Genomic DNA, 12,470 nt, shown 5'->3' on the forward strand with positions numbered 1-12,470 from the left:
TCGAGCATCCATTTCTGTTCAGGCCGCAAGCTGTAGCAGGGCAAGGTCTGGCGCTCTCGCTGTCCGCTCTTCCTTTCCTGGCCGCCAGCCACCTGGGGGGGGGGGGTGTGTGTAGGTGTGAACATACAGTCCTAGCCACAGCCTAGTTGTGGATAGTTTGACTTTCCTAGTGCTACCTGGGATAGCTCTGGAATTTAAAATTTTCCCAAGAATTCACTTTTCATTGTGCTAATTTAAAAGAGAAGCAATTAGGGCCGGCTGAGTGGCATGTTGGTTAAGAGCTGGCTTGGGACGCCAGAGAGCCCCGGTTTGGATCCCACATATGAGGGCCAGTGACACTGCCCTCCACAGCTAAGATGCTGAACAACTGCTCGACCTGTAGCTGGGCTGCAGTGAGTCCTCGGAGATGGCGTAGGCTGCAGCCCCTGTGGCAGTGGGTTGCCATGGGCTACCGTGTGTAGCCAGCAGCCAGCGTGAGCGGCTAGCAGCCGCAGTGAGCGGCCATCCAGAAGCCGGCGACTAATCTGCCTCGCCCGGGAAGAGCGCAATGATGGTGCCAACTTGGGCCAGTGAAGCAATGTCTTCCACAACTAGACTGAAGAACAAAACGACAGCAACTTGTTTGTTCCCCTTTTGCCAATTCCCCAGCGCTGTTCCCATCCCCTAATTCCCCAATTTAAAAAATCTTAAAAAAATGAAAAAGAGAAGCAATTACTCTCTCAATTGGAGAAAAACCTCACACTGGTTTTCTCAAAATGAAATAACTTGTTACTTATATCTAGGGCTTGTGCTCAGCGTGGTTTCAGAGAGATGCAGAAACGCAGCAGTAGGGTCCTTTCCCTTAAGGGAACTGGACGGTGGTGGCCCCTTGTGTCCCACCCTCCTCTCTGAAGCACCTCTGTGAGTGTTAGCCCCCTTTAGGAGGTGGTGCGGACCTGAGGGTGACCATGTTTACCGGGAGGGAGGGTTGAGGGGACAGTGTCTGTGCAGACCCCAGGACACTTCTCGTCCTGCTGCAGACGTTCCACACCCTCGCGTGAGTGGAAGATGTTGAATGGCTTTAACATTGGCAGGAAGGCCCTAGGAGCGCCCTGGAGACATGTTACTGAGTTTACCAGCGTGTGCAGCCCGGGAGGGACACATGGGTTCTGGAATGTAAGCGGCCCCAGGGCTTACCCAGGGCTTGCTCGCACTTTGCAGGAAGCAGTGGCCCCGAGAGCTCTCCCTAAAGTGGGCAGTCCTGATAATCCCTGCCTGAAACACCCCCTTTCTTTGTCACCGACTCAATAGGTGTTTGACTCAATAGGTGTTTGCCTTCTGGCCGCTCTGTGCCCAAGTCTGTTCTCTGTCCCTACGTCGCCGTGGTGGTGAGCAGGGACCACTACTTAACCGCCTTGGCGATTTACTGCTGTGAAGACAGAGAAAGCAGTTCTGTGGCCCGGGGGCCTCAGGACTGGGAAGTGCTGGGGCAGGGTGGCTCCTGGAGTGGACAGGCCGGGCCGGAGCTGGTGGGCCGGAGCTGGTAGGCCCCCACCACGCAGGGAGAAGCGGGAGAAAGACCGGGCCATGAGCCCATGTGCTGGAGGGAGACGGGGTCGGAGAGGAGGCCCAGGGCTGCGGGCGTAGCTGCTCCCCACGTCCTTGCAGGCGCTGTCTCCTGAGAGCCCTACGTGGAGGCACTTTTTGTGACGCTTAGATTTCTGAACTTTAAATGGGGGCCAAGCCTACGTAAAAAAGGAAACTTTTCTCGAAATAAAAGTTTAGAACTTAGTTTTTCAGGATTCTTATCCGACATGAATATGACCAGACATAAATTGATCACAGTCTCTCATCCAAAATAACAACCAAGAGAATTTTTATTTGGGGTGTTTATTGAGTAAATGTTTATGTTCATGGATCCCAGTTGACGAATCATCAGGTTAGCACAGTGTTACATATTTATCACCCTAATATCTGCACACAATTTTGTATATCTTAAAATAGGCTAATAGTAATATCCTGCTTTGGTACAAGCTCTTCGTTTAAAATTCCAGCTTGCTGTGCAGACCACCTTGATTTTCGCTTTGGATTGTAATGAAAGCAGTTCCAAAATAGTCAACCTCCTGTCCGTTGTGTGTGTGGAGACCGTTCTCCCCAGGCCACGTGTCCTGGCTGGGTACTCTGCACACGGCGCCATGTCTGCTGCTGCACGCTTGTAACGGTACCGTCAGTCTGGAGGTGGCCTTGTTAGTGTCACCGTGACATTCAGTAACAATGTGTTTATTAGTAATTGACAGTGGCTATAACCTAGGATCTTGCTACTCTAATCTTTTTATAGCACGTTCAGACCTACTTGGTTCTTTAAAGTATGATCTGCTGTTTATTGATTTAGTCAGCAAAATTTCAGTGCCGTCTGTGTGCACGAGAACTGTTGGCTTGGTGAACAAAGCAGACGGGTCTAAACCACTGGTTTCTGTAGATATTTACAAGGCATTGGGTCGTCAGAAAAGTCATGACGCGTTTTTTGCATTTTTGCAACAAAAAAACGTAGAAAAAAATACATCATGACTTTTCCGACGACTTAGTAGCTTGTGCTGTAGGGAGCGTGGAACTCTGATCTTAGATTTCCTTCTATTTGGGGCTTGGTCTTTTTTTTTCCCCCCTAGCTTCTTGAGATAAAAGCTCAAGTTATTGATTATAGATCTCTTTTCCTTTCTGATAACACTGCTTTTTTGCATCCTCTAGATTTTTATATGTTGTGTTTTCATTTGCATTCAGTTCAAAATATTTTTGTTCAGGTTTTTATTCTTCTCAGCCTGGTTTCCTAGGGGTCGACCTGGTTGCTGCATAGCTCAGTGGTCAGTCGTTCATTCAGGAAGAGGTAGTGTGCAGGCACCTGGAGCCCTCGGCTGGTGATCAGTGTGGGTTGGAGCTGGCATCGGGCGCCCACCTCGGCCCCGAGGATCCGTCAGCCACGTGGGGCGGACGTACCTAGACCTTCAATAGCTCCCCCATTGCCAGAAGCACCTCATTAAGTTTCTCGCATTTCTGGCTGGTGGACTACTGTTCCAAACGAGACCAAGCCCAGAGGCCAGCAGACGCTGGCGTGGCATGCCCACGTCCCCCTTCCCTCCACCCGGTCAGCTGCTGCAGGGCATTTCAGGCCTGCCCTCGGGGCACTCCTACCCACGCACGCTGAGAGAGAGCTCTCGTCCACTCAGGAATGGGTGCTGCTCCGTTGCTTGCTTCACCTTTGTCAGTTTCCAGAACCCTGAAACGACTGTTTTGGACAGTTTTGTCCAGTTACGTGCTCTCTCCATGCCAGAAGTCCTGTCTGGTGTGAGTTTTGAATCTCATTTTTTTTCCTTGGGTCCCATTAGTTTGGGCAGTTTTTGCAGAAATCTAATCTACACCCATCTTTCTCCAGCCCGTTTCTTCCCTTTGTTCCACTAAACTGTCTCCCAAGGAGAGGCTGGGAAAGACGGAAGATAGAAGTGCTGCGCCTGAGCTAGTGCTCCCAGTCCTCTTGGAAACCCTGCAGCGCGGAGCACCTGTGTGGGGCAGCCTGCTGCCCCCCGACCCACGTGTTCCTGTTTGTGTCGGGAACAGACATGGTGCTGATAAAAGCCTGGCGCTCCTGTTCGCAGTCGAGCATCCATTTCTGTTCAGGCCGCAAGCTGTAGCAGGGCAAGGTCTGGCGCTCTCGCTGTCCGCTCTTCCTTTCCTGGCCGCCAGCCACCTGTCGGAAAGACGCTCTTTAGCCCTGTAGGTGGCTGACGGGCACACCCAGAGGTATTTTTATGCTGCCTGATGCCATGAACATCAGTAGTGCAGCTTGGATGTGTGCTTGCTTCCTAATGGAGTAACAGTTTTTAAGGTCAGGAAATGAGGGAACAGTAAAACACAAAAGGCTAGATTTCTGATACTTGTCAAGCTCTTACTAGCTAACACACAAGTTCCTCAGAAATCGCTGACTCTGTGGTTGGTGATGGATGGCACTTTAGACTCAGCGGGAGGAAGGGTGACAAGGGGCCCCTCAGCTCATGAGTGCTGTGCCCAGATGTGGGTTCAGATGTGTTCCCAGGGGAGGCAGGCTGGGACACTGGGATGTGCGAGGCAGCGTGGGATGAGTCGGGACGGGGGCTCGCTTAGTCAGCTTTGACTAGGAGTGGCAAGTTGAAAACCGCTGCTTATGCGCACGCAGATTCTAACAAGAACGCTCATGCAAATGGAAAACGCATGTTAAGTATGAAGTATTTGTAAAGTTAAGCACTATTTCACTGAACCCAAACAGCATTTACTTCAGTTACAGACCTCTTGAGTGGTTGCAATACTCAAAGGTCTTAGTGTTTTTAATTTCAAAAATGTTATTTAAACCCAAGCGCTGCCAGGTGAGAAATTTCCTAGTGGCTCAGATAAAATGACAGGGCTGGTTTTCCTGTGTTTGATCGTTTGCATCTCCTTGAAACTAGCCAGTGCCGGGGAGCGACGCCTGGCTGCGCGGGTCCTGACCAGAGTGCTGCCTGTTCTTTCCTCAGGGAGGAGAGAGCGATGGCTTTTTTCACCCGGAGGGCCAGCCCCAGCGGCTCCCCCAACCCCCGGAAGTGAGGCAGCAGCCTGTCCGCAAGGTGACGCTGACCAAGGGGTCCCTTCAGCAGCCCCAGCACCTGCCGATGGGGGTCCACATGCACTCAGCCGGCCCTCCAGGCATTAAGAACATCCCAGGACTCCATCCAGCCAAGAAGGTATGCCTGTTCCCACACATCAGCAGTGAGGCCAGACTGGGCCCTGATAGGGGTGCATGGCGCACTGAAGGACTGCCCAGACACGGGACTGAAGGAACCCTCGTTCATCTGTTGTGCACACCTCCTCCTCTCATGGCTTTTCATGGTGCAGCCCTGAGCCCTGAGCCGCCCAGCCTCCGCGGCGGGGGAACCAGGTGTCGGCTCCTCCATCTCCTCCCCGGGACCCCAGCTGACAGGTGGGAACCCAGACCTTTGGTGGTGACGTGCCCTGTCCAGGAAAGTGGCTCTGACCCTGGGCCCTCCTCTCCTCACCCTGCGGGTGGAAGAGCTCCGTTCTCCGAGCTCGGTCTTAGGCCAGAGGCCCGGGCATCCAGTGTCCTTGTGGGGGAGGACGTTGCCCTCTCGTGGCCTAAATTGAGGGCCTTCCCTCGGGGAGGAGTAGACACCCGTCCCGCTTGTCCTGCTGGCGGAGCGCCCCGCCTCCCAGCCTCACACGAGGAGCATCTTCGTAGCTTCCCCAAAGCCTGACAGTCAAGTCCTCTCTTCGTGCAGAAGCCAGAGACACCCCTTGTCTGATGAAATTAGCAAGGGAGACAGAGGGGCAGCAGCACCTGCTTTGAGTTTCTTCTAGAAAGCTCCGGAGTCGGCTAGTCTATCCTACCTCCTTGTTTTGCTATCGACACTCAGCAGCAGTGTTAACACGAAGACCATTCTGGGTCTTTGAAGGATTTACATCAACACTTGGTGATTATTCATTTTTACAGCAGGAGACAGGTGTACAGCCAGTCGTGTCTCCTGGTAATCTCTATAGATTGTTCCAGTCTAGGTTTTCTTCAGCCAGGTGCCATATATGATGAGAAAGACCTTAGAAAAATGCCCCCCCCCACTCCCGTACAGCACGGTGCATTAATAAAACGCCCGAGTTTCCTCACGTTGACGTCAGTGTGCTCTCCTGTGACAGGACGGCCAGGGCTCCTCTGATGAGGGCTCGACGCAAGAGCACCTGCGAAAGGGTCTTCCTGTTACCATGTAACTCACAGCCAGAACAGAGAAATCCTGCTTTACTGCTGGGCTCCAGCCAGCACTGCGCAACTGTGGACATCTGTTTTCCCGTGGCACCTGAAATAGCCCACTGCACAGGAATAGTTCGTAACCTTCTGTGGAGTGTTGAGAAGTGTTACCGTTTTATTTGTCCGTTTTCCTTTTTGCGATGCTCGCTTGTGTTCTCAGGCTCCCTTCTGAGCCCACCTACCTTCCTCTCTGCCCTTTTCTGTGGCGGAATGGGAATCATTTTTGTCCCTTTCGATCCAAACTCTAGGGCCCAATCCGGGTAGGACACCTGGGAAAGGGTGCTGCTCCGTCCTACCCCGCCGGCCGAGTTTCACTCCTGTCCTTCGCTGGACGAGCTCTGTGTAGAGAATGCTCTTGGCACTGGTGCTTTGTCTCAGTTCCTAGCTAGAAAAGACCAGGAAGGTCAGCTGTGTCCTCTGCTGTGAAAGAGCTCAGAGCAGTGGTTTTGAACCCTGGGCAGCCCCGCCTTAAACCGCTGATGTCGTTCCGGTCGGGCAGGGGCACGCAGTCAGTGTTTGGTTTGGGGCTCTGGTTTTCCTGTTGGCAGCTCTGCGGAGGAATAACCTATTGCAGCATCTGCCTTTTGGGTCCTCAGGGCAGACCATACACGTTCCTCCCAGACGAGCTGGGCCTGTGCTCTTGTGCCTCTGGTGACAATGGTGGCTGTGGGTAGCACCACACACAGTTCTGTCCCCGCTGCACTGGCCTGGAGAGCGGAGCAATTGGGCTCAGGGCCCTGAGGACCTGCCTGAGTCCTCACCTCTGCTCCTCGCAGGACGTTTGTGGACCCGGTGGGCCCTGCTGCTTCCTCCACAGACGGGGACACAGGGCCTGCCTCGTCCTGCGTGGGGACCAGGATCGACCCAGACTCCACTCCTTCCTTTCTGATAGCAGATGAAAGCTGTAGAAGTCCTGTAGCTCATGGTGTATGTTAATGGAGTCTGAGTTACCTGCTCACTTTTGTAGCTTACTAGTTGTAAAAAAAACAAAAACAAAAAACAAAACCCAAAGCTTGTAAATCGAATCGTCACTCTTGTCGTTGACAGGTCATCGCGCACAGTCGAGGCCGGGGAGTGGCAGGGCCAATGGGCCGCGGCCGCCCGATGCCCAACAAGCAGAACCTGCGGGTGGTGGAGTGCAAGCCGCAGCCCTGCATGGTGTCCGTGGAGGGGCTGTCGTCGTCCACCACGGATACCCAGCTCAAGAACCTGCTCATGTCCGTGGGGCCCATTCAGGTAGGCGCCTGGCTCCCGCTTCCCAGCCCACGGCTCGGTGTTTCCTGGTGTGACCTCACTCCTGTGGTTCCTTCCTGTTTCAGTGATACATCGGGGAAGAAGGCAGGTGTCTTACCTGCCGTGGGCACCTGCTGTCAGCACTTGGGCCCCAGAGTTAGATTACTGGGAAATCTTCAGACTCAGAAACTTGATGAAATAATTCCAACCGAACAAATGATCCATTGAAATCCTCAGTTATCCTGAAGTTCACATATGCTCCCATCATCAGACAGTTTTTCTTCTGTCACACACTTGTTTTGTTTGTAATAACTTAACAGGTTTTAAAGCCTTCTTGACCTCAATTTCTAGAAGCAGCCTCCCATGTTAACAGCTGTGGAACTTGCATTAGATTTTACAAATATGAAATGGTGTGAACTGTATTTGGGTCTCTAAATTTTAAAACTGGCTGATTCTAAGAGCTAAAGACCTGAGCTGAGCTGGCTACCACGGGGCCTCCAGCCCTGCTGGAAACACCATTTTCCGATGCGATGCCTGGTCTGTGCAGCTTCTAGAGCCCTGCAGGTCAACTGGCGAGGACGCGGCAGCGAGCGTGACGCTAGTGCCGTCTCTGGCCTTCCTGCCAGGCCTCAGCCAGTCACAGCCGCATCAGCACACTCGCCCCACGTCGGGGTCCGAGTGAGTGCAGACCTCTTGGTCTTCATGACTGGTGGGAACCGTAGGCTTCTGGGTAGCACAAGCGCTTTCTTTTAAGAGTATGTGTTAGCTCTTGCTTCATGAGTGAATGGGGAAGCATTTGAGACTAGACTTGATACAAGTAATTCATTATTAATATGTTTTAAATCTCCATCTACTGTTGCGAGTTCCTAAAAGGGAGGAGTGACAAGCGCCCTTCTAAGAACTGTACATTCCCCCCCGTCTACTGGACTCTCCCGGTCGGATTCCTAGAGAGGGGGCAGGCTTAGTTTGACGTGGACGTAGTAATGAGAGGTTAACCAAGGACTTTGGTATCTGTTTTTCGTGGAGTCAGTTTGCCGTGCTGTGGGCAGGTCCAGTTTCTCAGTTATCAGAGGCAGAAAGCTTATGTTCAGGGAGTTGTTTCCAGTTCATAACATGGATTGATTTGCAGGAACAGAGCTGACACTAGAGACTTTTAGATGCATTAAGATCATTAAGATGTGGTTGTCCTGACCTGAGACCCAAACAGATGGTGGCTGAGAATTGGAGGGCAAGTCACAGTTTAGAAGCGGGTCTAGATTTAAGGCCAGAGCCTCGTCTGAGTTCTGAGGACAGTGCTGTCGTGAGGGCTGGTGTTGTGCCCCACGTCCTGCTGTGTCCCTGTTAGGGTGGCATTGCCGCTTGTCCTCTGTGACCTTGATGTCGGGCCTCGCTTCCTCATGTGTGCTCCTGGTAGTTCCGCGGAACGCCTGAGCGGATGTTGGAGTTTCCAGGACCCGTGTCTGACTGGCGGCACTCTCTGCGTCTCACAGCCCCGGCTGACGTGCAGAAGCTGTGTTGCAAGAATTGGCTCAGAGCCGATGCAAACCAGCCCGCCTCAGTCTTAGCCTTAAAAATGGCGTTTTGCTCTTTGGAGTCAGAGATCTCTTGGATGACGTTTTCCCTCTCATTTGCTTTTGTTTGTTTTTTTTCTGTTATGAAAAAGAGGGATTAGAGATTGATTGAGGGCACTTAAAGCTGAGCAAAACAATGTTGGCTTGTTTTAATTAGAAAGAGAGAGGAAAACAAGATGAAGTTTTCTGGGTTATATCAGTCCCCCTTAGAAAGGAGGAGGAGGTGAGGCCCCACGTGCCACCACAGACCCCTGTGGAATGATGGACTTAGTGCTTCTGCTCGGGCCTGACCGGCCCCCTGGGGACAAAGCAGCCGGTCTTTCTTGCCTGTCCTAGTCCCAGGGGGTGGTTTTGAGTGGAAGTGTAGGTATTTATTTAATCAGTGCATTCACAAAACGCTAAGGTTCTTAATTTTATAAAACCACACCAATATACCAAGCTTCCACCAGCGTTAGAATTATATTGACAAGTATAAAAAATATTTTATAAGAAGATATAATTATGGTTTAAATATAAATATGCTTCAAAGGGATGGTGCCCAGAGACCCAGGCCTCCGGCTTTCCTGGCCTGAGGAAGGAAAAGGTGGCCAAGCCCCAGAGGTCGGGCTGTGGTGCCACCTCGTGTCCACGCCGTGTAATAGCAGGTGGCAGGTGGCGGCGTCAGGACCGGAAGGGACCCTGTTCCTTTGGGCCCTTTAATGGTAGAGAACTGATTGCATTAACTGTGTTTGCACTCTGCTTCCCGAGCTGTGGCACCCAGAGGCTTTGTCAGTGTGGCCGTGCCTCGTTCGCAGCAAAGGGAGGGGGAGTGAGGCTTCCGTTCAGGTCCTGGTTTTGCCATTTCCTGGCGTGTGACCTCCAGACACAGCACTTGACCTTCGTGAGTCTGGGCTTTTCCATCGGGCTCATAACCCACGTAATGCCTTAAACGGTGCCCCATGACTGTCGTCGTTCCCTGGCATAACCTGGAAGAGAGGGCAGTGAAAGAAACAGGAGGCCCACGTGTCACTGAGGGGAAGCGTGCTGAGCAGTGAGGACAAACCGCAGCAAGCGCACCGCCTGCTGGCTGTGGCCTCGTCCCACGTCCCCTGCCTGTCCCGGAGGTCCGTCCTCGAGGCTGGCGGGAGGGTCCTAAGGACCCACCAGGTTTGCCAGCCTGTGGCTGACAGTGCAGTCCCAGTGGGGACCAGGGGCTCGGAAAGCGACTCAGGGCCCCCCAGTGAGGCGGAGCCCCTTTGAGCGGCCTCATAAGGCGGGGTCCTGTTGGTGAACTTGACCTTCTCTGAAGGTGAGGCGGGGGGTGGGGGCGAGAGCACCTTGTCCTTTGTGCCTGGTTCTAACTGACCGGGCAGGTCTGGGTGGTGACATTGAAGAAGCTGGCATCTCAGTGACAGTCCGTTGTTTTGAAGTTAGGACACTGGGAAAGGAAACAGGACAGTCACAGGCAGCCCGAGCCTAGATTTGAAGACGTGGGGTGTGACAGGACCTGAGGTTCTCAGGGACAAGAAGCGACTGAGGCTGTCACCCAAGTTCTGACGCACCTGTAAGTGAGCCCAGAAATGAAGCAGGGGTGTAAGGAGACGTGTGTGGACACAGCAGCCCTTTGACAAGCTCAAGCATGTCCCGAAGGGTCAGTTGTGCAGAATGGGGAGGGTGGGACCGCCGGTGGTGACGTGGACAGGAGGCCGTCACCACGTCCCTACATTGGAGCAGAGCAGAGCGAACGGTGCTTTAGGGAGGTGTCATGACGTGGACCAGGCAAGCCCGAGCTTGGGGTTCAGGGGAGCACAGCGTCGGTGCCAAAGACGCCCAGACACATTGCAGCGGTGGATGCCGTTGTGTCATTGTGTGCAGCGCGGGGGGCGTAGTTGATTTCGTGACGGTCGGCATGTGACGGGGCTGCCTGAGATGCTGCTAACTCTCCCTTCGGGAAGTGTTTGCTGCTTCCGGTGCCCGTGGGCAGCGAGAGGTGAGAGTGAAGCGTGCAGAGAAGCGAGTTAGGGAGTAAAGGGTCCCGCGGGGTCCTGCTGAGCCCCGAGAAGGAGGCATGTGGGGAGGAGGGGCTGCCCCCTAGGACTGAGGTGCCGTCACGTGCGACAGGAGGGCGGCCCATGGTCTTCAGTGGTTCTCACCCGTCCCCTAAACGCGGCTACTTCTGAAGTTTCACTTGTTGTTTAAAACAGTTAATATCATTTTTGGCTTTGGGTAATTCCTGAAGGTGCGGGGGGGGGTGCGTTTAATTGACCCGTGAGGACTGCAGAATCATTTCTGTATCCCATAACCTTTCAGTTTACATGCACACACACAGACATGCACACAGGCTCTTCCTAGAAAGAGGAAGAAAATGCCCGAACGGGGCAAGCGGCCAGGATTCCCAACCGCGTGGACATGTGTCACTGTTAGTGGCGTGTCTTATGGCAGTTCAGTCACATGGCCCTGAATGGGGTTGTTGAGTGTGAACGCAGGAAGTGCCAACGAAAGGAGTGCTTGAACTTGAATTTTGCGATTTATAGCATCACAGTTAGCTGTTCTCAGAAATTGCCTGAAGATGTCGTGTCTCTGAAAAGTGAACAGTAGATCAGGGTGAACCTTCCATCTGCATGCCAATAAGCCATTTGGGGGGCACTTAGGGGCTCAGAATGAATGTTCAGGCTTGATCCGTTCTGGGTGAAATAAAGTGTTTATATGAAAACGTGCCACTGATTTCTGGAAATATGTTTTCAAAGCAGAAACCAGTGATCATAAGCCTTTAGCTTTTAGTGCAAAGTGTCTTTTCCTCTTCCCCCAAAGAGCTCTCTAATATTTGTCACTTTGATAGGTTGAATATTGATCATTTCCGCAATTCAATCTTATATCCAGAAAATAGGGTTGGTGTTTTGAAAGAGGGTGCAAAAATGTAAATAAAAGGGACAGCCAGGAAGGGAATTGTGACGATATTCTCGTCACTGTGTGAGAACCAGTCACCCCTGTGACCTGAGAATGTCGCTGCGGTTTATGCTGCCTTGGCTGCTCGCTCCTCAGTCAAATTGAGATTTAACCCACTTAGATACAAGTAGCAAATTTTACATCAAACACTTTTACCGTTTAATGTAGTAAATGGTAAAAACGAAACTTCATGCCTTCACTTCACATTGGGAAATCACCCATGGGAAATAGTCACCACTGAAATCTAGAAACATTTTTTCTTAGAAGAGGAACATAGTATTTTCGAAATCTAGATTCCATGGAAAAGCACGGGACAGGAAGGCGTGAGAGCCGAGGTGACTCCAAAGGTGCTTGCCCCCCGGCCTCAGCGGAGGTTTGGAGGGGAGATGGGCAGCTGATGGGCAGATGATGGAGGCCTTCACGCCGGGCTTGGAGGGTGTAAGTGTCGGCCAGCGTCGTGGACTTGGACTGTTTAGTGATCCCAGTGCCAGCCCAGGCCGGAACTTTGTGTGAAATCTGATGTGTCGGTGTACTGCGAGATACTAAAATGTTTCTGTTTTCTTTCTCTAGAGTTTGCAGATGCTTCCGCAGCAACGGAAAGCCATAGCCAAGTTTAAGGAACCAGCCCACGCATTAGCGTTTCAGCAGAAGTTCCACAGGTAGCTGCTGCCTCCCGTGGCCCTGGGGGTGTGGGCGTGGGCGAGGATGACCTCTGCCACCTGCTCTACATCCATGTGGCCTTCACTCCCCATGCGTGCGTGTCCCCCTCTCACTGCAGAGGTGCGCTGAGCGGGCCGTGGTCCCTCCGTCACGCGCAGTTACCCTGTCTATGACCTGGGGTTCTCTGTTGGTCTGTGCTTTTATGGAATAGATTGTCCTCAGTCGGGACCCACCGCTCTACACCGGCTTTCTTCTGCCTTGGTAAGCCGACTGCCGAGGTGACTTAA

The 12,470-nt window shown here is 52.6% G+C and overlaps 1 protein-coding gene across 1 annotated transcript in view; it reads left to right on the plus strand.

The window, feature by feature from the left end:
• Positions 1–12,470, plus strand: part of RBM33 (RNA binding motif protein 33) — an 85,994-nt gene that overhangs the window by 67,558 nt on the left and 5,966 nt on the right. Inside the window, exons 15-17 of the mRNA XM_019659088.1 lie at positions 4,518–4,724; positions 6,842–7,030; positions 12,094–12,182. Of these exons, the coding sequence (XP_019514633.1) occupies positions 4,518–4,724; positions 6,842–7,030; positions 12,094–12,182 (485 nt within the window). The remainder of the gene's footprint in view (positions 1–4,517; positions 4,725–6,841; positions 7,031–12,093; positions 12,183–12,470) is intronic.

The sequence above is a fragment of the Hipposideros armiger genome, unplaced genomic scaffold (assembly GCF_001890085.2).
Source record: "Hipposideros armiger isolate ML-2016 unplaced genomic scaffold, ASM189008v1 scaffold_295, whole genome shotgun sequence".
Taxonomy (NCBI): domain Eukaryota; kingdom Metazoa; phylum Chordata; class Mammalia; order Chiroptera; family Hipposideridae; genus Hipposideros; species Hipposideros armiger.